We start from the raw sequence: 25,261 nt of genomic DNA, 5'->3' as shown, positions 1-25,261 counted from the left end.
TCAAAATGGTCTCAAGACAGAAAGGAGAAACATACTGAACAGATGAAGGCATACTGGATGAAAAGAAAAGAAAAAGGAACGAAGAATTTAAATTGGAACCTGGTCTTCAAATGGCCTAATCGCAGTAAAAAAGAAGGAGAAAAAAGTACCTGTTATTGGGGTTTATTCCCCTTCCATTCACTTATGGAGCTCGACAGTAATGATTGTATAAATGCCTTTGTGCGCAGAGCAATACAAGGTGTATCAAAGAGAATCATCCAATTTAAAACAATCGTAACTATTATGTTATTTGAGATACGTGCATGAACAACATACTGATGGAAAGAGCAAACTCTCGTCTATTTCGATATCTACCATTTTGTCATCTGTGCGACAATCTAGAGAAGGAACTACAGTACAGTCTTCCTCTGTGAAACAGCTTTGGAAAAAGACATTTAGTATTTCGGCCTTTAGTCTGTCATCCTCTGTTTCAGTACCAGTGGTTACAGAGTGTCTGGACATTTTGTTTTGATCCACCTACTGTTTTGACTTAAGACCAAAATTTCTTAGGATTTTCTGCCAAGTCAGTACATAGAACTTTACTTCCGAATTCATTGAACGCCTCTCGCATAGCCCTCCTCACACTACATTTCGCTTCTCGTATTTGTTTGTCTGCAAGGCTTTGGCTATGTTTATGTTTGCTGTGAAGTTCTCTTTGCTTTCGCAACAGTTTTCTAACTCGGTTGTTGTACCACGGTGGCTCTTTTCCATCTCTTACGATCTTGCTTGGCACATACTCATCTAACGCATATTGTACGATGGTTTTGAACTTTGTCCACTGATCCTCAACACTATCTGTACTTGAGACAAAACTTTTGTGTTGGAGCCGTCAGGTACTCTGTAATCTGCTTTTTGTTACTTTGGCTAAACAGAAAAATCTTCCTACCTTTTTTTAATATTTCTATTTACGGCTGAAATCATCGATGCCGTAACCGCTTTATGATCGCTGATTCCCTGTTCTGCGTTAACTGATTCAAATAGTTCGGGTCTGTTTGTCACCAGAAGGTCTAATATGTTATCGCCACGAGTCGGTTCTCTGTTTAACTGCTCAAGGTAGTTTTCAGATAAAGCACTTAAAAAATTTCACTGGATTCTTTGACCCTGCCACCCGTTATGAACGTTTGAGTCTCCCAGTTTATATCCAGCAAAATAAAATCTCCATGTAGTACTATAGACGCTCCTGCAGTTTACTATTAGCACATTAATATTGTTATTCCCTGTTGCATTTTGCCTACTCCTACCTTGCTGCTTCTCAGGAGGTGTCTTGTCGGGCCTAGGGAGGGAATTCTCTAACCTAAAAAACCCCCATGTGCACTCCACACGTATGCCGCTACCCTTGTAGCCGCTTCCGGCGTGTAGTGCACGCCTGACCTATTCAGGGGGACTCTTCTGGGAACAGTTTACATCAACCTTCTGCCAATGCAGCTTCTGCGCTTCTCTGTGACACTGTCCCGTAAGTCAAAGGGAAATGTTGCCCTTCTCCGTATACGTTCAATATTCCCCGTGAGTCCTACTTGGTGGAAGTCCCACACTCTTGAGCAATATTCTAGGATGGATTGCACGAGTTATTTGTAAGCAACCTCCTTTGTAGACTGATTGCACTTCCCCAGCGTTCTCCCAATAAACCGGTTTGCCACCTGCTTTACCCACGGCTGAACCTGCGTGATCATTCCACTTCATCTGCCTGCTCATTGTTACACTCAGGCATCTGTAAGAATTGCGACTCATCGATATTATAGTTATAGGATTAAAATTCAAACTTAGAACAGAATATTTAGAAGGCAGAAGGCCTCACGTGAGTAAGTTCTATAACTTGGCTGAGGTCCCAATAAATCTAACACTTGGAAAGAATACAAGTTTAATTCAAAGACGGCTGAAGGCCCATGATTTAAGACTTCAGGTAAAATTAATTAAAGAAACACAAGGAAGAAGGCCTTACCTTCAATTAGAGTGAAGGCCGACACAGTCTGATACTTGAAAAACAAGAACTTTAATTTAAAAATGGCTGAAGGCCGATTACTTGAAACAACTAAAATAATTTTTAGTAGGGAGAAGGCCCAAAGCTTTATCCTTAAGCAACATTTTTCACAGGCTGAAGCCCAAACAATCTATGATTTAACAAGAAAGAAATTTAACTTTTAAAGCGGCTGAAGGTCCATTATTGAAAAACACAACTACAATAATTTTTCGAAAGGCAGAAGGCCCAAAGTTTTATATATACAAAAAAAAATTAAATGAGGCTCAATGCCCAAACAACGCAACATTTGACAAGTAAGGAACTTTCAATTTTAAAGCTGCTGAAAGCCAATTATTTAAAATCCAACTAAAAGCATACAAATTCAAACCATCGGCTATAAGCCATTAAAATACACAATCAAACACCAATAAGAAAAGGCAGTGTAGCTAGCGGCGCTCAGAAGTTTCCGGGGGTCGGTGTGCACTTGAAATATTAACATTAGCTTAGGGGAGATAAATAGTCGGCCGAACTATATCCGATCCTTCGGCAACCCAACCAAAAGACAGTCAATGGACCCACCGATTGGACAACTTGCTTTCTACCTGACCAGTACACAAGGAACTCCAAAGCCAAAACGTAAAAGGAGTAGTCGCCCACAACCAAGTATGCATAAACTGTCAAAACTGCACAGACGTGTTGGACAGCGACAACACGGCGAGGAAAGGACACTGCCTGAATTTTACGTCAGCGGCTAGGGCAAGTAACCGGAACGCTGACGGCCGCAAGGCAGAAAATTCCGCTGGTGGACTTGGACTTCAAGTAACCTAAATAGAGTTAAACTCCACCGAATGGTGGCCAAACTTAAGCGAACTCGAACACTAGCTGTTGCTCACAGGAATACCCCCAACAGCCAACCATGAAAGCCAGCGGGACAATGTGAACAGACTGGCTTGGGTAATTAAATCACCACTCAACTTTAATGTCCTGGTGAGCCACGAATGCCGTATCAATCGGAACACCTCCCACACACTCCGACACTGCACAGAGAACGCCAGAGGGTCCAGCCCACTGCTCCGCGCGGAGATTTCCTGGCTGAACCACACCAACTGACCGACTCAGAGTCAGTACGCCGTCGACATTTAAAACAAGTTGTCAGTGCAAATGACACCAACTGCACACACAGTTTGACAAACACTTGCACAAAGACTTGAACGACATCTGTGCAATTACGAAGACAAATCGGGAGTCAAGTCACACACACAGCCAACCCATAAGCGATCGGCGAGCCAATTTACGTCGCCCTGTAGGACGACTGACCGACGATCCACGATGAGCGTCCCCGGCCCAAGTGATGTGTGGCGGCAGCGGTCGGGCGAGCCACGAACATGAGGGCCTCAGTGCTGCCCCAACCCGACTGCACAGTGCCGCGTTCCAACTCCCCAACTGGCAAGTCCGAACTGCCCTCCTGGCACATTCCAATCGACTGGCAGATCCGAACTCACTCCCAACACACGACAACCGGGAAGTAATAGCAGTCAGCAAAGATAATACGCCAGGGCTCATATCCATAAGCACCGCTGCTGCCGCTCACGGGCAGGCAAGGCGACAACTCGGTGACACCAGTAATTGAAATTAAGATAACGATGTGGTAGTACAGTAAAAACACGATGTCAAATGATATATGGCACGAACACAAGCCACTCACGGCTCAAGGATACTACTTTTTTTTCGTTTTGTGACGTTCACACTTTTAGATTTCTGAACATTTAAAGCAAGTTGCCAATCTGTGCACCACTTTGAAATCCATCAAGTTCTGACTGAATATTTGTGCAGCTTTTTTCAAACAGTACTACACCGTAGATAACTGCATCGTCTGCAGAAGGTATGAAATTACTATTGACATTGCTTGCAAGTGCATTAATGTACAACAGGAACGGAAAGGGTCCCAACACACTTTCCTGGGGCACAAATTGTTGAACCCTACCCGCCAAAAAATCCTCAAAGCAGTCACAAATTTCGCACGATAATCGATACGGTCACACTTTAGACAGTAAGCGCAGGATTGGCACCGAGTGAAACGCCTTGGCGAATGACTTTCAGGATGACTTGTGTGAAAAGAACCGGTTGGGCGCCACATGATCTACGAGCTGGTTGGCATGCACGAGGTCATTCTGTTCGAGACACCTCAGCTAAGAATACGTTGAAAGATTCTATAACAAACGGATGTCCAGGAAGTTGGACGGTAGTTTTGTGGATCACTCCTGCTATCCTTCATGTAGACAGAAGTGACCTGCGATTTCTTCCAATTACTGAGCACGGTTTTTTGTTCGGGGGATCTACGCTAGATTACACTTAAAAGAGGGCTGCCTATATTAAAACGCAACTCTAACTGAACAAATGACCAGTTCAACTTTCCTACATTTGCAGCATTTCTTTATACACGTTATGTCAACCTTTATTAATGACAACCTAACTTCTCGTTTTTGTGAGATACTGAGAACTAGAGTGTCATTTGGAACAGAGCCTGCATAATGCTTGATCAGTATATTACCATTAGCATTACGAGCAGCGTCTATGCACAAAGACTATCTTAACAGAGTAAAATCATTTGAACAGTTTGTGTGTCAGAAAAATGTTTGTTTCAGTAAAATGCTTTTTATGAATTGTACAGGTTTTTGTCGATAGCAGCGCTCAGTGCAGCAGAATCTGATGAACAAAGTATTGTAGTTGACATTTGACAGCTGTCCTCCGTCTCCGCTATCTTTTGTAAACAGAAAAGACAACGTGTGAGGAACTTCGTTTGGCAAGTAACAGTAGCCATGAATCCCACAGAACACGCAGCACTGTACCTGAAGACGCTGTTACCTGTTGTTGCAGTGTGTGAGACCTACAAGGCGATCCAGAACGGCCCCACCAACCACATCCTGGGAGGCCACGACGCCCGGGACGAAGAGTTTCCGCACATGGTGAGCAAGGAAATGTGACTTCCAGTTTTTACTAATGTTTAATTACCGCTCTATTAGCAGCAGCCTGTATTAAAAACTGCCAGAAGTGATTGTCGGCGGCAGTGTGGAACGTGCAAATTGTGAACTTTGATTACACCAACATGTATGCAGTATTTTTTACAGTGTAATGTACCTGAATGTCCGATGGTCACTTTTTTTGAGTACCGTATGTGTTCATGGGAATTTCTGGTGATATAAAATGCTTTATTTCGAAAGCGGTATGGAAAAAATCTGATAAAACTATTCAAATACAGAAGAATCACAGTCGCAATGAACTGTCCAGGAATGGTGAAATTCAGATGGTTAACAGAATTAATTGCATTGGTGTCTGCCTTTAGTTCAGCAATGGGTACAAAACCGATGACAAATCTAATACAAGGGCGTTAATTGATAAATGGTCAGAATCGTTAAAAATATTGCGTGAACGAAATAATGAGACTGTAACCTTCATTTGTATTTTAGTCCTTCATTTTTAGATCGCTACCGGTTGCATAGCACTAGAAGTTCCTAGCTTTTTAGCTGTAATGTTATGGTTATATGTTCACCTGAACTTGTGGCTCCTAGTGCCGTAAAACTGGTGTTGGTCCAAAAATAAAGGACTAAATACAGCTGAAGCGGTCTATTAATATTCAAGATGTGGTTGCCATATCTACAAGTTTGTCTGCACAAGCTCATTTTCGACGTTCTTAAACAAATTAGTTTAGTGACTTGATAAAAAGGCAAATTTTGGCCATAAAAACTGACTACTTCAACTTGTTGTTAGAAATGGTCAAAGGATATCTGCATTAGGTGATTGGGAAAATGATACGATTTGGACCGTTGGCGGTGTCCTTGAAGAGGTGATGTTTTCGTGCGTTGAATCCTCACAAGTATAGCCCCGTCTCCACAGGTGAACGGTACAGAAATCCTCAAACACATCGCAATCATTCGTTCCTCGCTTATTGTACCTGACTATATCGTGACCAGTATGACGCATTACATCATCATGTCCAACCCTGGAGTGGTTCGGTGAATAATCCATGGGCGTGAGTGAACCCCACTGGCCTACGTGTTCCCCTGACCTCCTTTAGGGCGCTTTTGAGCTTTGTATCGAGAGAAATGTTCACACCAGCTCTAACCGTCTTCATAAGTTATGAGTATGAATTTAGTAGTCAGTGACCGGTAAATTCCTTCCGGCCTTCCGGTGTCTTGTGTTCAGCTTAACAGAATACATGTGCGGTGAGCCTAACATGGTTTCACGTTGGTGTTTATTGTCTGCTTACCTTCTTCCACAATATTTCTTTCAAGAATAAAGAAAGACAGACAATTGACTCATCCGTACTGTTCATGACGTTGTAAGGTGGTTGCTCTTTGTTCTTTTTGTAAGTGAACTATCGGTATAAGTAGAATGATTACGCCCTGATTCATTGGAATTATGTCCTGTTATAAATAAATTCACGACCAAAACAATCCATTTTGTAACCCTGTCTGACTTCGGGAATGAAAAGAGAATTAAATGAGCGGCTCAAACGTACATAAATAGAGCTATGTAATGAATGACATGCATTTTATTAATAAATGAGCATCAGTGAGTATGGAAATCAGTCGTGAGATCTTATCAAAATAACTAAAGTGTAATAGTGATCATCTCATAGTCCACAGCCGTGCAGTGAGTATCTGTACCTCTCTCTGTAATTGTGGTGTAACTGATGGTAGAACGTATGAGTCATAGGAATGATGTGCAGCCTAAAGTTTTAGATGGCTATGATTCGGCAAGTAAAGCGAGCCAGGTCGTCGTAATGCTCTCTGGAATTTAGTTTATGGAACGTCAGCACGAACATCTCTTCACCCAACGGCCGCCATTAAGACCTGCCTTCACAGCTGAAATTGTGCAGAGATCGGGGTATGCATTGTTATAAACAGACAAAGCATGCGAGAGTCGAAATACATGGTTAACCTTGTAATATGCAATCACCAGTCACACAAAGCTGGCAACCCGTGAACACACAATGGGGGTAGACGAAGCATACATAATAATATACATAAGTATTCAAAAAATGACTCAGGATGTCGGAAATTAAAATAAACATATGCAGCTAGACTGTATAATTGATTCCAAACCCGTGAACATACTTCGACTGAGTAATAGCGATCAGCAACATTCAGATACATGTGCATCATTACAGCAAAACCGTAGAATGAGCTGAATGACAGAGTGATAGAACTGATTGTATAACATTTCAGATTGAGAAGGAGACGCGCCTGTTTGTTGTCACCGAATTTCTCCATATCTGTGGTATATGCACGGCTTGGTCAAAAATGAATGTGGCAGAACTGTGATCCTCAGATAGGGAAGTGTTTGGAAAACACATCGCTATTAGCGCGGGTAGGGAGATGGTTCAAATGTTTCAAATGGCTCTGAGCACTATGGGACTCAACTGCTGTAGTCATCAGTCCCCTAGAACTTTAGCACTATGCACGAAACAAATACGGTTAAATGTGTCCCGGTCTCCCATAGTGTGAATAAACGTCGGTGCAGTGACAGTGTGCGAAGAGAACGGTCAATGATTCCTTTTTGGAATGCAATGGAGACATGTGTTTCTTTTTATACTCACTTCTAAAATATAACACAAAAAGCAAAACTTTCAGTAATCTATAGTCACGAAAAAATATCGAAAGAATTTAGAAAATATGCCCAGAAATATGAAGAACGAAGTCTAAAGAAAGCCGAACTTTCGGTATTAATAAACTGTTACAAAAAATGGATCTGCTCCCCTCCAACTTCCACTGTCCAACCCACAACTAAATCTCAAAGATCTGAGCCGGAGTTATGCAAAGACTAACATTCGTAGTCGAAACATCTTAAGCATCTCGCACTCGGAACTAAAAACAAACAACTGATGCTTCGGCTGCCGTGACATTAGAAGACTGGAAGCAAGTTGAAAGTCACGCTAAAACAGTATGTGATGACTACTGGAGGAAAGATCCTGTGATGGACGGGGAAACTGAAAAACGTTCACAAAGAACTCTGAAATAAAAGTTATTGTGGAATATGAATGCTGTAGATTTAAGTTTTTAATATGTCTTTGTTGCTATAAGTACCCGCGAAACATTCCATAAATGATCACATAGTAATATCAGTTAGTACGCATGCGAGGAAACGTTCGTCGTTATCGCCACAGTCGTAATAGCATACGATGAACCAATAGACGCGGCTGACGAAGAAAGCGCCAACGCCGTGGCAGGTATTTCTGATAATACTGTCAGACCATATAAATGTACTCCGCGTCTCTTGTTTTAAATGGACATTAAATTATTAACATACAATAAATGAATTGTGTACCTTTCACAACAGACACTTCAGCATTATGGAGGGAACTGGCATTTAGTCCTGAAGTTTGTGATAACGCTGCCTCCTCCTTCTCGTTTCTCGGCAACAAGCACGCTGGAGCTGCCACCATTGCAAGGTTCAAATGGTTCAAATGACTCTGAGCACTATGGGACTCAACATCTGTGGTCATCAGTCCCCTAGAACTTAGAACTACTTAAACCTAACTAACCTAAGGACATCACACACATCCATGCCCGAGGCAGGATTCGAACCTGCGACCGTAGCAGTCGTACGGTTCCGGACTGCACTGCTAGAACAGCGAGACTGTGGGGCGGCGAAGAAGTCGTCGTATGAGTTGTTTGAATGTTCATTTCACGTAACAGACTATTGCCGATGCAACATATGTGGGACGGCGAAGAAGTCGTTGTTTAATGTTGAATGAAAGTTGAACATTGCCACCTTAAATCACGCGAGCCTGGCAACTAATTTGGTGGCCAGTCAGAAAGCGAAGGGAAACTTACTGACCTTAGTTCCCAGTCTGCACGGCCACATTCCTGTACAGCCCAGCTAAACAAAAAATATCCATAGTTCTTCACGAGATTAGGGCTGCTTCAATAAAATTTAAAGTTCCAAACAAGATTTTATTATCTTAAAGGCTCACACAAATTACTCGAAACTTCTGAAAATGCTAAAGACATTAAATATTGTTAATTCAGCCAATCGTTTAATAGTTCAGAGGCGACTTCTACAGCAAGTTCCTCCCCCGAATAGTTCATTACTCTAACTAACGGTGCTCTATTAATAGTTCGCAATAATGTTAAAAAAAAAAATTAATGCTCGCCTTAAAAGTGGAGTTAGTCACCACTTGCCACGCGGAATTATACTTCACACGGACGGCACAATAACAGTTTGTTACCGAAGTCTAAACGATCCAGGACGGTGTACAGTCCTCGCGATTTTCAATGTCCGTTTACATTGCTAAGTACGCGCATGTCACAGCCCGCTATGACGTCACCCGAGGCGAGGCGCGATCGGACGTTAAGCTCGCGTGGACTAGGCGTTGGTCTAATGCGGAGTGAGCTTACTACTGCCTCTGCCGCTCTTTTTATATAGCTCCGGCGCGTACCGCCAAGAGAGCATCTGTTCTTTCCGTTCATATGCAGATGCCTGCGGCCTCCAAATGACCGCTATCTCAGGCACATAATCTTAAATATCACATTTAATAATAGCTTTACAAACTTCTCAATTTTTGTACACATACATCTGAGCAGTACAGAAGCACTTAGAAAATCTCAGCCCGCTAAAATTAAAACTTTACTCTCTAGAATTTTTACAATGGAACTAACGGTAGATTGTTACCTCTGAACCATAGCTTTATCAAGACTTGTATCAGCTGTTAATTATGCTACAAGACTAAAACTTGGTGTAGCTTTGTTAATTGTCCTATCTGATCATTGGTCTTAAAGAATTTGTTTTATCATTAAAATTTAAAGTACTTAATCTATAATGCTTATGTACATTTTACTCACAAAAGTAGTTTTTACTAAATTACTAAAAAACTAGAAGAGGTAACTGATTGTGGTATTTCCATTATTATTATTAGGGTGAACTGAAGCATCCTACCAATTTTCAATATTGTAGCTCTATTATTTCGCGCCTCTGATTTTTCCGAAAAACGCGGATTCTGGAGTCAATTTTAGTTTTATGGTTTTGGAAACCAGCACCACTCATTAATGACTTCTTACTGCACCTTCTCACCAAATTTTGGCTTCCTAGCGTCATTATCTAGCGCCTCCTATTTTTCTTTCAAAACGTGAATTTTACGTAAACTACTAATTTTATAACATTAAGATTTGTTACCTGAAACATTATTACATAGAACTATACTTTAACAAAGTTTTACACACAAATCTTAATTTTTACTTTTATGTTAAATGTGGTGCAATACTATATGCAGGCGCGTTACGATGACGTGACGCTACTAGCAGTGAACTAGGGTAAGTCCCGTGCACTCGCTCGCCTCTGTATCTTATACATGATACAGCGCTTGCTTTGCTTCAAGACCACCGCGGCCGGCGTAGGGAGATGCACGACTCTTAGTCCCTATGTGGGAAGTTCTTTCATTTTTACGCTACTTATCCTGCAAATAAACCGAAATAGCGCTAAATATAATGTATTTTTAGTATTTTTATAAAAAGACATGAAAAGGAAAAGAGAAGGAAATTCTAAGATTGCAAATAAATTTCGAGGAAGGGATTGTAAGGCGTAAACAAGAACTTCCTATGTAAAATCTGAATCTTATATTATTTTACAGTTGATTTGCATGTGTTGGGTGATATTTATCGCAAGAACAAGGCAAACTATTGTACGCGTGCTGCTGCCGAGGGCTTTTTGAAGGTTGAAACAAAACTAACGAAATACATAAAACTTTTCGCTTTAAATAATCCCACCTCGTGGATGCTCTAAGTACAGTTCTTTCTTGGCAATTACTTCCAATTTTTTTGGCTTTCCTTTTTATGTATTTTATGAAGATATTAATAAATCTCTTCATCTAAAAGGAAATGTCCTAACTGGCTGACTGGTCATCGCCCAGCACAAACCGCTAGCAATAGAAACTTGAAATCCGGAGAAGGTGTGCGTCTTAGCCTGCAGACACCTCTTAAGAAGGGTTGTCCGAAATTCCACTTCTAAGGGGCTGAAAGGATTTTTGGAATATGCCTTTGTTAAGAGAATTTTGAAGCTAGAATTACGAAAGCTGGTATACGGTTTCTCAGTCAGAAAATAAAAAGTACGTGTTGCAGCAATTTTGGAAATTCAACCACTAAGGGCGTAGAAGAGGAGGTGAAAGTTTTTTGAAAACAAATAAATACTAAAGAACTACTAAAGGATTTTTAAGGCGACATCTGTGCCAATTGGTATTTGATTTCTCGGTTAGAAATTTGAAAAATAATTTTTTCAGTGTTTCTGGAAATTTAATCCCTGAAGCAGTGTGATAGGGGATGAAAATTTTTAAGAAAATATTTCGTTACATTAAAAAATTTTAAAGCTGAATTTATGAAAATTGGTGTTTCATTTCTCGGTTGGGTGTAAAGACATATTTGTGAGAGGACGAAAGTTTCTATGGAAATATCTCCTCAAGAACGGCATGATTAGCAAAACCTTTGGACCCTCAATTACCAGAATCACTTTTTCGTTCAGAAATAGATTCTGAAAAGACCCTGCCTATATGGCCTTAATTAAAGGGAAAGCCTTAGAAGGTGTTCGAGTTTGTGAACAACATAAAAATTCGATTAAATAATAACAAACAAAACAAAAACAAAACACCTCTGCAGGCCATACGTACACTCTATGCGAGTGAAGTACCGGCGATGAGCTAGGACATTATATTGAAGATAATTCCGGTTTATTTGCAGTAAGAATTTCAGCAAAAATTGAAAATAAAAAAATAATTTCCGCATACGGACTCGACCCCACGGCTCTCAGATTACCGTTCCACACTGTCAGCGTTGCACCAGCTGCTATCTGAAAACAGCGCTATCGTAAGTAGTGGCTCATGCCTCACACGAATCGCCCCAAAAACGTAGTTTTCTTTAAACGCTTGCCATCTGGAGCTCCCTCTGTTGTCACTTTCATTCTAGTCAAGTCCAGCGTATACTGTGAATCTTGAACGACATGGGCAGTGACGAGTAGCCGCGGACTCCTTGCAAGTGGCAAGAACACCATTCTGTAAGCAGCTTCAGTATCAATGAATTCACAGAGACACGTAACCTTTGCGCGTCGATACCAGCTTAGTTTCGCAATTCGTAGCAAATGTAGCACACGGAGTTAATGAAAAGTAACTGTGCGACAGGAACATCACACGAACGGGTTAATAGTGCAAATCTTGCATTTGAGTAGTCGTTTGGAAGAACCGCAAATAAGTGGAAGTCTCTCAGCACTGCTGCAGACCCGCTGCCGCCACATGTTCTGCACCCAACAATCAGTCATGTCTTACTCCTGATCCTGCACGTAGTGACGTGTTGTGTTGTGCTGGTGTTGCAGGCTGCCCTCGGCTACCAGGTGCCGGGCAAGAAGGAGCTGAGCTGGCTGTGTTCCGGCTCCCTCATCAGCGACCAGTACGTGCTGACGGCGGCCCACTGCTGCAACAACAGGGACAGGTGCGTCAGGTCGTGCTGGCTGCCGGCGTCACTGCCTTCCCTCTACTAGAACACGGCGTGTTTGTTCAGTCTCCAGAACCGAGTATGAACTGCAAACAACTTGTGAGGCGTGATTCAGGAATGAATGCAAACACATCACCCGTATTAAAATTTGGATTACTTGCTGAATTAAGGATTCATAATCTCTGATAGGCTAATTTCGCTGTCAATTGAAAGAATTAGAACTCTACTAGCCACGTCTTGATGATCTCGAGGAACCGGAGAAATAACTACCCAGTGTCTGGACATTTATTATTCCATGTTCAGTTGTTTAAGAAATCGCCAAAGATGTCGGATAAGTAACTGCTGAAGCTTTGTTCTTCTTGGACACACCAGAGGATTTCCGAGACGACCGTCGAGATCTCCTACATCTACATCTATATTTATACTCCGCAAGCCACCCAACGGTGTGTGGCGGGGGGCACTTTACGCCCCACTGTCATTACCTCCCTTTCCTGTTGCAGTCGCGGGAAGAACGACTGCCGGAAAGCCTCCGTGCGCGCTCGAATCTCTCTAATTTTACATTCGTGACCTCCTCGGGAGGTATAAGTAGGGGGAAGCAATATATTCGATACCTAACCCAGAAATGCACCCTCTCGAAACCTGGCGAGCAAGCTACGCTTCTCTTGCAGCGTCTGCCACTTGAGTTTGCTACACATCTCCGTAACGCTATCATAGTTACCAAACAACACTGTGACGAAACGCGCCGCTCTTCTTTGGATCTTCTCTATCTCCTCTGTCAGCCCGACCTGGTACGGATCCCACACTGATGAGCAATTCTCAAGTCTAGGTCGAACGAGTGTTTTGTAAGCCACCTCCTACGGGTTTCCGTTAAAAAAAGGGGAGGGGGGGTGTGAAGTCTGCAAACAAATACACTTTTGATTCCACCTAGTGTCTATTTTTGGAGTCTACCAACCTTGGAAAGGAGACCCATCTCCCGCTGATCCTATAGAAAGAAACAAGGGGGCCATCTGTCACGACGGAGTAATTCCCTTGGCATCGGAAGACACTGGAGCGGATGACTTCTTACGTCACTCCTCCAAGGATTGCAGTTATAATAGGAAGCTTTTTGCGGACGTGATTTTCTCAATGAAGGTTAAGCTAAACACAGGAGCTTTTGTTTAATCCATGGTTCGTAGCGTACTGGACAGCAAACTCTACTGTTCCGAAATGGTAGAAGTAGCTCGAAGGCTATTCAACACGTATCTGTTTGCATATCTCTGTATTAGAGTACGCCTGCCTGTACCAGTTCCTTTGGCGCTTCGGTGTACTGCAGCGTAAGACCGCTCCACAGGTTGTGAGCACCTCAGCCCGCGTCGCGCCTCGGCCCTGTCGCTGAGTGGGGACCTTTGTCGTGGTTGCAGACCGCCGCCTGTGAGGGTGCAGCTGGGCACGGCCAACCTGAGCTCCCCGAGGGCCGGCAGCGCGCGCTACGGCATCAGCGACATCGTCATCCACGCGGACTACAGCAGGTCCTCGTACAGGGCGGACATCGCGCTGCTCAGGCTGGACAGGAGGGTCTCGTTCAGCAGGACCGTCTCGCCGGCCTGCCTCTACACCAGGAGCGGCGACCCGCCGGCCGCTCTCACAGTCACCGGCTGGGGGGCCACCAACCCGCTGGGTAAGCACCGCGCACCCCGTCTGGCGCCAGTGCAACTCCACTACACGCCAGTTTCACACAATACCGCAACCTACATTGAATTACATTCTACTTGTTTTTCTTGTGCCGCATAAGCGCAGCGTCGGAATGGTTATTAACGTACCTTCCACTGTTAGTCGAAGGGGTGGCCGAATGCCGTTGCTGTCGCCACCCCACTAGCCCCTGGGACGGTAATGTGCACCCCAACTATCATGTCGACTGAGTTTCATATGAAACTGAGCGGAAGTTTCTCTAAATGTTTGCGAATCGTGCAACTGATGGTTCAAATGGCTCTGAGCACTGTGGGACTTAACTTCTGAGGTCATCAGTCCCCTAGAACTTAGAACTACTTAAACCTAACTAACCTAAAGACATTACACACATCCATGCTCGAGGCAGGATTTGAATCTGCGACCGTAGCGGTCATGCGGTTCCAGACTGTAGCGCCTAGACGTGCAACTGAGCGGGATTGGGTACGGGCCCAGTATTCACCTAGTGAGACGTGGGAAACCGCCTAAAAACCACATCCAGGTTGGCCAACACACCGAACCTCGTCGTTCATTCGAGGTCGGAGCACCTCCCAGTCTTGAAAGCGGTGCTTTAACATCCGTCACTAGCAGGGCGGGCGTAAATTGAATCTGATTCGCTGGGAATGAAATCAATGACGATGCAGTGGCATGAAACGTAGTGACGATGAAAACGTGGACGGATGATGGGCGCAGCACCGACGTGGAGAGGGGTACGAGGTGAGACGGTCCGGGTCCCAGTCTAGTTCAGATTTTTATCAGTCACAACACATTCGTTACATCCAGTGATAATTCAAAATTGATCTTCAATTTCATCTTACAATATGTGTTTCAGTATTTAGTAACGCAATGAACTCAGCAGCCTGTCGTATTAGCGAGTTGGTGTATCACCTTGAGGTTGAAGCTCCTTTGTCTGCGTTTCCCTGTGAATAGATCTGTTTTTGGAGGGGTCAGCCTTGAGCAAAATACAATTTTATCTTATACTTCCGAGACATGTTACGCTGAAGTTTCTCTATCATCAGTGAGCTTTTCATTTTCTTTCGTGTTAACACCTGCTGTGCATTTCCTGTGTTTTTTAAGATTTTTTTATTGCAACTTGTTTTCTTTCACATTTCGTTATTTTTCCGGCTTGCCCATTATCTTCGCTGCGAGGACTTCCCGCCAAAACAGTTCTAAGTTAGTGTTTTTTTTAACTCACTTGACTTATTCAAATTTCTGTTCGTCATCCAGGAAAAGCATTGTACAGTGCAATCTCTCTGAAGTAGACTCCCACCATTCGTTGGGTCAGTTTTATAGTTTATTTCTTGCTAACTTAAAAGTTCATAGCTTCTTTTTTCACTCAATCGGAAGTAAATAAATAAATAAAAGAGAAATAAGTCGAAATTATTATTCTTGCCCAATGTTCACAAATATTTGAACAACTGTTTACATGCACAGTTGTTTTGTTACGTGCTCACAGTCTTATACGATTTCTTAAATGGCTTCATATTCGCCCATGACTGTACATTTATGACAAAATTCACTTTTTCAGTTGCGACATTTTCAGCGTTTTCTAGAGGTTACAGGTGCTGAAAACAAAGCAGGAGTCACCATTAATAAAAGGCATAAAACAGACATGAGTCTCAATGGCTAAAACAAAGCGCTCTTAATGACATCTTTCTGAGGACGTTATTTACGGTTATGTTTCTTATCGTTGTGCTCGCCAAATGTACTTGGCAGTAAACATGTAAATTTGGCAAGAAGTGAATCGCCTTCTACAGAAAGTTCTTCCTGTTATAAGGTGGCCTGCTTGCACACAACAACTACACGACCACGTCATAGGGCCAAATAGGGTTACGCAACAGTTGTAGCAGAAATGATGGCAAAGAGATTAGCAATTATTTACAATAATTTATTAACAGAAGTGTTATGCTACTTAACTGGTGTATGAAGCCTGTACGTTGGACTGTAGTTGAATGTTCACTTGTATTAATCAATTTTTGAAAACTAGTATGTTGGTCGTGAATCCAGCGAAGGGCACCTGACCTCTTTGAGCACATCGAAACTTCTATCAGATGAAGTATAATCTAGAATGAACTACCGTCTGGACGAAGCTACACAAATACTCATTCAGACGTTGGTAAGATTTCAAAGTGGTGGAAAGATTTCTAATTTGCTTTGAATGTTCAGAAACATGAAATCGTGCACATCGCAAAAGGAAAACAACATAGTATACTATTACTGTAATATCAATATCTACACCATAGGTCAGTACGCGAGATGTATGTAGGGGGGAGTAATATGTGTCCGTCTTCTACTGAAAAGAGCTGTCCCGAAATTTGAATAGTAACTCTCTCCGTGATGCACGACGCCTCTCTTGTAACGTTCGCCAGTGGAGTTTGTTTAGTATCTCCGCAACACCCTCTCGCCAGCTGAACGATCCCGTGACGAAACACCCCGCTCTTCGTTGGATCTTCTCTCTCTCCCCTATCAGTCCTACCTGATAAGGATCGCAGATAGACGAACAATACTCAAGAATCGGGTGAACAAGTGCGTTATAAGACACATCTTTCGTCGATGAATTACATTTCCTTAAGATTCTTCCGATGAATGGGAGTCTGGTGTCTGTTTTTGCCACTATCTGTTTTATACGGTCACTCCACTTAAGGTCGCTCTGGATACTTACGCTTAGATATTTTACGGCAGACGCTGTCTCTAGCTGTTAGTCACAAGTAGTGTAGCTGTACAGTAGCGCATTTCTTGTCCTACGTATGCGCGATATGTTACATTTTTTTACGTCCACGTCAACTGCCAGAGCCTACACCATTCATCAATTATTTGCAGGTCGTTCTGCACATTCTTGCTATCTTCTGGCGTTGCTATTTTGGTATAGACAACTACATCATCTTCGAATTACCTTGAAGAGCATCTGACGCTCTCTATTAGAACACCAACCGTTCTATAACACTTCCCTGTGGTACTCCGGATCTTAATTTTACACCTCTGGATTTTGTTCCGTTAAGATACGACGTGTTGAGTTATATCTGCAAGAAAGTCTTGAATCTGATCGCAGATCTGCTCCGATACTCCGTTTGCTCGTGTGTGTGTGTGTTTTTCTTTTTTTTTTTATTAAACGGCAATGCGGGACGGTCTCAAATTCCTTACTGAAATCGAGGAACACGGCGTCAGTCTGAGCGCCATTGTCCAGTGCGCTGTAGATCTCATGGAGGAACAGAGCGAGCTGAGTTTCGCTGGATCTCTGTTTGCGGAATCCATGTTGGTTTTTATAGAGGAGATGTTCATTTTCCAAAAACGTCATAATTCTTGAGCATTAAACGTGTTCCATAATTGTACAACAGATTGACGTCAGTGATAGAGATCTGTAATTATGTGAACCTGTGCTACGGCCTTTTCTTAAAAATAGAAATGACCTGCGCTTTTTTCCAGTCATTAGGTACCTTTCGTTGCTCAACCTATCTATAATAAATCACTGCTAGAAGGGAAGCACGTTCTTTCGTATAATCTTTATAGAACCTTACAGGTATCTCGTCTGGTCCTGACACCTATCCACTACTAAACGATTGTAGCTGATCTTCAATTGCGCGATCGGTTATCTCAATATCTTTATCACAGCTGGAATCAGTCAATTCGTACAAATACTTGGGTGTAGCACTTAGTAGGGACACGAGATGGAACGATCTCGTAGGCTCTAGTCTTGGGTAAAGCAGGTGACAGACTTCGTTTTATTGGTAGAATACCAGGGAAGTGCAGTAGGTCTGCAAAGGAGACTGATTACAAATCACCCATGGGTCTCATCCTAGGACATTGCTCAAAGTGAGTGGGACCCGCACGAAATTCGAACAGTGAGAACACAGACAAGGGTAGCACGAATAGTCACAGGTTTGTTTGACGCGTGGGAGAATATCGCTGAAATGTTGAAAGAACTATCCCGGAAGATTCTTAAAGGCAGACGAGGAAGCCTTCGTAACAATATTTCGAGGACTGGCTTTAAATGATGACTCTGGGACAGTACTACAACCTTCTACATATCGCTCCCTTAGCGATCGTGAGGACAAGATCAGAATAATTACAGGACGTACAGACACATTTAAGCAATCGTTCTTCCCGTGCTCCGTACGTGAATGGAATGGGAAAAAGCCCTATTAACTGGTACAGCGAGACACACCCTCTGCCATGCAATTTACAGTGGTACGCAGGGTCTGGGTGTAGACTCAGATGTAGATGAAGAACAGTTGTTGGTTGTCCAGGTTGGGTCTTCTTGGTGGCGACTCCCGATGAGATCTGACTGCCGGTCCTGATGACATTTTGAGAGAGTGTGTTGAGATACTGTGCTGAGCAGAGCCGTGTATCGGCTTATAGTCGCATGGGGCCGATGAACGTTCATTTTGGAACGATTTATGTGACTAGAGGTGGAGCCGTAATACAGGTCTTGTCTTGCGTGGCTGCTCTAACCTGCTCTCACTTGCGCCTGCATTGTAGATAGCACGGCAGTCTCCAGTGTATGGCTGTTTCTCGCGTATTCTCGCGAACACAGCAGTTACTTCAATGCGAGGAATACATACGTTACCACCCTAATCATTTCTGGGAAATCCACAATGTTTACTATTTCATTCTAATTACTGCTACTTTGTCAGCAATGATTACATCCACGATTACACCTGTTAATCAGAATTACATTGTTTTGGGCCGTTGAAGACGCAATAATCGTTTAATACATGAAGAGGATTTATCGTTACTTTCATTCCTGATACCAACTGCTATAAGCTGTTACAAAATCCTTGGCGCTGAATGCTAACAAATCCTGCAGAGTCTTTTCACTTATTTTTAATCAATGAACTGATCTATTTTTTTTTGTCTGTGAGAAGAGTAAAAGCACCCACAAGCAAAAATTATTGTGAGGTGCAAAGGGTTATGTTGTTCGTTGTGTTTGTTTGAGACCTTTCGGAAAGAAGGCAGCTTACAGCACAGGAATGAATGTCGGCTCTCCCAGCTGCATAACTATATATGTCAGTGCCAAAACTTTTCATTTAACTTTCCCGGAACATCAGTTGGTTCTTACCCTTTACCAAGTAGGTTAACTGATCATGTTCTTTCAAGTTAGGGAAACAAAGCAACATTCTTCTTCGTTTCTGAAGGTCTTACTTTGCTCCTTTTTGTCTTATGTTTCGGAATGCTTGATAATTTCTGCTTTATAATGTGGAAACTTCACTCTGTAAAGTGTTTGTTTCTAATGAAGTTTATCGGCCGACACGCAATGTCATATTAGTTCATCTACTATTTTCATCAGTAGTTTTGCGACAATTTTTGTTGATATCCTGCTGAATTCACTTAACGTTTTTTAAGTGATGACAGATGATTCAGGTGGCAAGACGTTATTTGAATGAGAAACGTACGTTAAACGCATCAAGAATTAAAACCTTTTCAAAGCCTGCTTCCTAAATATATCTGAAAGAACATTATTAACTGCAGTTGCAGAAGTTTTCAGCTCTTCTCCTTACCCAGTGGTCACAGGTATCATGGGAATGGGAATGGCTGAACTATTCATGAACACACACAAAAATGTTTGATTTTGTAAGGACGACGGATGACATAAAAGTACTCTTATTTGTATCTCTCCAGTTGCGACCAAGGTTTTCGTTTATGAGGCATATGCTGGAACTGGAAATCCTGTTCCACATATTTCCCTTTGACCTACTCGCAGACTGTAAGTATTGGAAGGGGATCAAGTTCTACAAAATCTATTTCTACCCTCACGACTAGAGAATAAAAGATGGAGAAAACAAGGAGAACGAACTAGGATGACACCACACAAAAGATGAAAGTTGAGACCCCATGCAAAAGATTCCTAGGTATCTGCCATTGTAACGGCCTTCTTTATATATCTGTGGTAATGATTTATTTATGAATTTATTATTACTCATCTCAACAAAAAAATGGTTCAAATGGCTCTGAGCACTATGGGACTTAACATCTATGGTCACCAGTCCCCTAGAAGTACTTAAACCTAAATAACCTAAGGACATCACACAACACCCAGTCATCACGAGGCAGTTTTAATTCTACAGTGAGAGCAGTTCAGGGATGAAAACGTTAAAAGTTCCAAGACAATAGTAAATTTAACGAAAGTTGCAATTTAATAGTTACACTCAAAACATCACAGCTTTGAAACAGCACTGATAGCGGTCGCTCTAGAACTAAAGTCAGTTTAGTAGGTTTCTAAATGACTTCTAGCTACATATAACGGGAAATACAGAAAACAATTGAATGTAGGGTAGTTTCAAGTCAGTATAACAAGCGTAAAACATTTAACAAGAGGTGTAGATTTAAATTCACAAAAAAGCATCTGATCTTCACCCTGCTACAATATATAATTCAAAAAGACTTGCTTTTTGACGAATACAGCGGATTACGCATGGTCAGTTCATCGGTGTTCACAACTATTGCGCAATGTTGGCAGCAAGCACGTCGTGCGCACCTTCTTCTTGCGTCTACACCTCATTAGGAGCCATGGCGTCCGTCCCAACTCCGTTTCCTCTGCTCAGTCATTACTTCCGGCCTCACTGGCTGCACCGACCAGTGGCTTCCTACCACGAGCAGACACTCATACCATCTCCTTCACTTTCGTCTGCGTGCGAGACAACCTGCTGCGCGCCTCAGTCACGCACGGGGTTCCCTAACTTGTCTTTTCAGATAATTATCGATAGACTTATATAGGGGCAAGCCTCAACCAGCGTCGAATTGGATACGCTTCGCTATATATAATCCCTTTGAAATGTTTACTAAACATTCTACTGATTACAAATTTAGTTCCAAGAAAAGAAAAAAAGAAAAATCAGGAAGACTGTGCAGAATTTAAAAATATTCATTACACACATTGACAGTATTGTGTGAACAATAGTACTTAGTAACTGTGTTAACCGTGTCTTTGGGTAATTGAGCTGTACATTGCACTCTCAAGTAGAAGTTCGCTAGTTCTTGGCACCTTTTAGCTAACTAATGCCGGAAAATACTGACAATATGTCACCTTTTCTCTAGCATAATGGTAAATGTTTATTTCTATACAAACTGCCAACAGAACTGCAAATTTACGGAATATATCTGCGAAGCGTAAAACTCCCAGAAAAACATTTCCGTAATAAAACAGCCACATATTGCTTTATCCAGGTACGAAGCAGAGTCGAGTTCTGCAAAAGGCCACCGTCCGGTCGCTTCCCTCCTCGCGCTGCCAGCAGTACAGGCAGCGGTTCCCAGAAGGCCTCGATTCGTCTGTCGTCTGCGCTGGTGACCCACAAGGAGTGGCTGCCATCTGTGACGTAAGCTATCCATAAATGTCTCCTTTATTCAAATACATTAAAGTATAGCTTCAGCCAAACGAACATTCGTTTGTAAGAAGAAGCAAAATTTGCTGTGCAGAACACCTTTCTGAAGACGTGTATTTCTCTTTCAGGGTGATTCTGGAGGTCCCCTCGTAGCAAAGGAAGATACCTTTACCTACTCGATCGTCGGAATAACCAGCATAGGACCCAGCCCTTGCGGCGGAAACATCCCGAGCCTGTACACCCGTGTTTCCAGCTACATTGACTGGGTAGAAAAATACGTCTGGCCATAGAATCATTGGTTCTTCTGTGTGGTTCTTTCTTGCAACTCAGTACAAATCTTTCGACTTCTTCAGCGATACACCGTTTGGGAAAACAAGCAGAAGTGTGCATAGCAGTCCTCGATTGTGAAGTGTAACATTAAGAAGTCTGTTTACTTGTGGCTGTAATGATGGTGCTTGTTGGAACGAGGTCATTCAGTCACAATCACAGTCACATAGTTATAGTATGTGACGCCTGTGTGTCAACGAGTTGTTCAAGGTGACATCAGTTTTTCGTAACAAGTAGTTTATTTTTATTTATTTTTTGAAAGTAGATGTATGTGAATATGAATACCGAAAAAGTATTTTGAAAATTTTCGACTCGTATACAGTTAGTCCCATTGGCCGATAAATAAAAATGGATGTACGTAGTTTGAGTGAAGCAGATAAAACCTACTGAAGACGTTTGTTGCAGAATCTTTCGTATTAAGAGACAATAAATATCAGACTCTGGTTTCGTTGTTATTTCACGTACTGTTAATAATAGATCGCCTAACTAGACAATTGTGAGTAATTGTGGCAGAAGTTCTTAATTCAGTAGTAGCCCCATGCACTAGGGTGAATGAGTGGCATGAATCTGTGATTAGTTGTCTTCGTAATTTTACAGACAATTTCCTGGTCTCAGGGAAGACTCTGACCAGCTCAGATTTCGTTGCCTTTAAACTTAATTCTTACAATTTGCAAGAAAATTATCTGAATTTCATCCAAAATGGATGCTGTTGAACTCCGTGACTGTTCCTTTATTGGGTATAGAAACATTTATCGTCATTTTATTATAATACTCATAGATTAATGATTATATCAGAAAGAGATAAACTGTCACTGTCTTTTTGTGTAGACTGTAACGACACCAAAGGAACTGAGTTTTTATCCTATAATTATGTACATACTAGAGTGTTACTCTTTTGTAGATATTAGTGCTATACGCTACCAGTATTACATTATTTATTTGTGCAACTGTAATTAGTTTATCTACCCTATTTACGTATAATAAAGTTCTTATTCCCATAAGATGACCTTATTTCTTTCAGTATTACTGATAGTTGTCTAGAATACATATTTTTTGCAGGGATTATCCATACTAGTAGGCATAGCAGATTCCTGATGGTGTAACTACTCGTACGTAAGGCATAGCTTACTGCCACAGATATGTGTGCCAGGAGAATAATTGAAACACAATACGCTCTGTTTTCAAGGCGCAAAGAGGGTAGAAGAAACGCGATGGCACCACCACCAAGACGGAGAGCCATCTCGAGATTCATAGAACTGCTAACCAATCTCAGAGTGTGGCTGCTTCCAGCTCCAAGCTGCGTCCACGTCGCAACCCTACCATTACTGAACACGAGTTCAAGCTAATGTGCAGGGAGATGACCAAATACACAATGGGAAGCAGAAAATGACACGATGTAAATATACGTACGCGGTTCAACTAAAAAGGAAATTATGGTTAGGTTTAAAACTTTGCAATCCCATCAATTTCAGAAGAAACTTGTAAAAAAAAAGTTATGGAATATAGTGTTTTTTCACAGAAGATAAGCCAACATGCGAGTTAAGCGGTTTAGGGAAAAACATTTGATATAAATCTGAACGACCGAAACAGAATTTGAGACCCCTGTTCTCTCGAATGGTAGTCCAATGTTCTTATCACTGCGCCATCTGACTCACGCTCAGATGCTAAGGCAGCAGTAATTTTCATGGATTACCGGCAAATCAACTCACTAATGGTAAGCAAGGCGTGGCCGGATTTTCTGTTGACATGAACAACGAAACAATGAAACTATTTCGGCTTTCGAGCAATTCGGTTGATGTGTTTACGCTGGTGTTTAACGAATAACACATATAACTGAAATAACAACTTTCTCTCTGCTTTCAGGCATGCTGGCATGTACTTACTGACATAGCGAACTCATTAACTTCTTGCGATTAGTGACGGCTGGTAACAAGCCAAAATTTCTACGGTGAGTGAATATGCGTAATAGATAATAATACAAAAAGAGAAGCAATTTAATGATCAACAATGTAGCATGTTATTGGCGAAAACTCGTAAATAACCTTAAAACCTACCACGACATGGAAGTAATACTGAGATTCATGAAAAGACAAATTACAAGGTTTCGTATTAAAAAAATTATTTACCTTTTCTGAATTTTTAATCGCGCTAGAAAGCTCACGTGACGGAGAATCCGAAAACCTTCAACAATTTGTCAGATTTCCTGGATGGAGTATTTATTGCAATGAATAAGAATTAAATTGTATCGTAAATAATGTTTTTAAATCACAAGGGATTCATATTGATGTTGATATCAAAACGGCACTTATATTTTTACGCCATTAAATTAATTAACAGCACTACAAAAGTCAAACTTTTAAGAAACTTAAATTTAACCTATAATATTGAGGACCAAGTATCATGTTTCACTCTCCAGTCGAATAACATATACTGTTAACAACTGATACTGTAAAACCATATCCCCATAGTTTAGCACCGACATAAGAACATTATATCGCCGGAAAATAAGTAGTACATCTTTCAGAAATTTCCAGTTCACTCAAGATTTAGTGTTGCAACAGTGCATATGGAGTACATGAAATGATTACACTTACAGATCAATAGCACAAGCGATTCTGAGATACCAGATACAGACTAATGCTCAAACACATGTATCGGTACGTTGTGTAGCCTGCACGGACGGTAATGAAGGCGTTGACTCCGGCACCCAGCCCACTGCACAGGCAGTGAGTTCTAGTGTGGGATACGTTATGCCGTGCCTGCTCTGCCTTTTTTGTGCATAAACACGTGAGTAAGAAAGTAACGCTGAAGGCTACGTGTGAGTTTATGAAATATCTTACACTTTTCTGAAGCGATTCGCTAATTTCTGTTCCATTCGGCATTTTTTTTAATAAACACATGAGTAAGAAAGTAATGCTGAAGGACACGTGTGAATTTGTCAAAGACCTTATACTTTCCTGAAAGAGAACTGACTTGTAATGTGCACGCTCTAGTATGCCGGCGTGTTTATATTTCTGTTCTGTGCATTTACTTATTGCGCACCTATGATGAAATGGTGCAGTGTATACATCAGGCAGATGTTAATCCACCAATCAACAAATTAAGATATTTGCCGAAGTCAACGGCCTATTTATTTATTTAAGAGGCAACAGAGGAGATTAAAATAAAAATCTAGACGGTCTCTAGACTCTGGGAATACACAACGCAGTTCTGCAATTGAAGAACAAAAACGCAACGAAGGGTAACAGCAAACTTTTCAATTTGTCGGCATTCAGTTAATCTTGCAGCAACAGCATTCGTTGTGCCTACATCACGGCCTATGAGAGCACTTACAGACGAGAGTGCCGATTACAGTACTTCACTAGTCAAACTGTCGTCTCACAGACATTAAGTTACTAAATTCTCATTAACTGATTTAAATAAATGGACACACTAGAACAGAT

General features: G+C 41.8%; 1 protein-coding gene across 1 annotated transcript in view; it reads left to right on the top strand.

Annotated features, from left to right (window-relative positions):
* LOC126267545 (serine protease Hayan-like) overlaps positions 1-22,167 on the top strand; it is a 40,492-nt gene extending 18,325 nt beyond the window's left edge. Inside the window, exons 3-7 of the mRNA XM_049972849.1 lie at positions 4,874-4,962; positions 12,353-12,468; positions 13,872-14,128; positions 21,337-21,485; positions 21,620-22,167. Coding sequence (XP_049828806.1) covers positions 4,874-4,962; positions 12,353-12,468; positions 13,872-14,128; positions 21,337-21,485; positions 21,620-21,781 — 773 coding nt within the window. The 3' untranslated portion in view covers positions 21,782-22,167. The remainder of the gene's footprint in view (positions 1-4,873; positions 4,963-12,352; positions 12,469-13,871; positions 14,129-21,336; positions 21,486-21,619) is intronic.
* Positions 22,168-25,261: the final 3,094 nt, after the last annotated feature.

Source organism: Schistocerca gregaria, chromosome 4 (genome assembly GCF_023897955.1).
Source record: "Schistocerca gregaria isolate iqSchGreg1 chromosome 4, iqSchGreg1.2, whole genome shotgun sequence".
NCBI lineage: Eukaryota > Metazoa > Arthropoda > Insecta > Orthoptera > Acrididae > Schistocerca > Schistocerca gregaria.
Note: the sequence above shows the minus strand (reverse complement) of the source record. Positions and strands in the feature narration are given on the sequence as shown.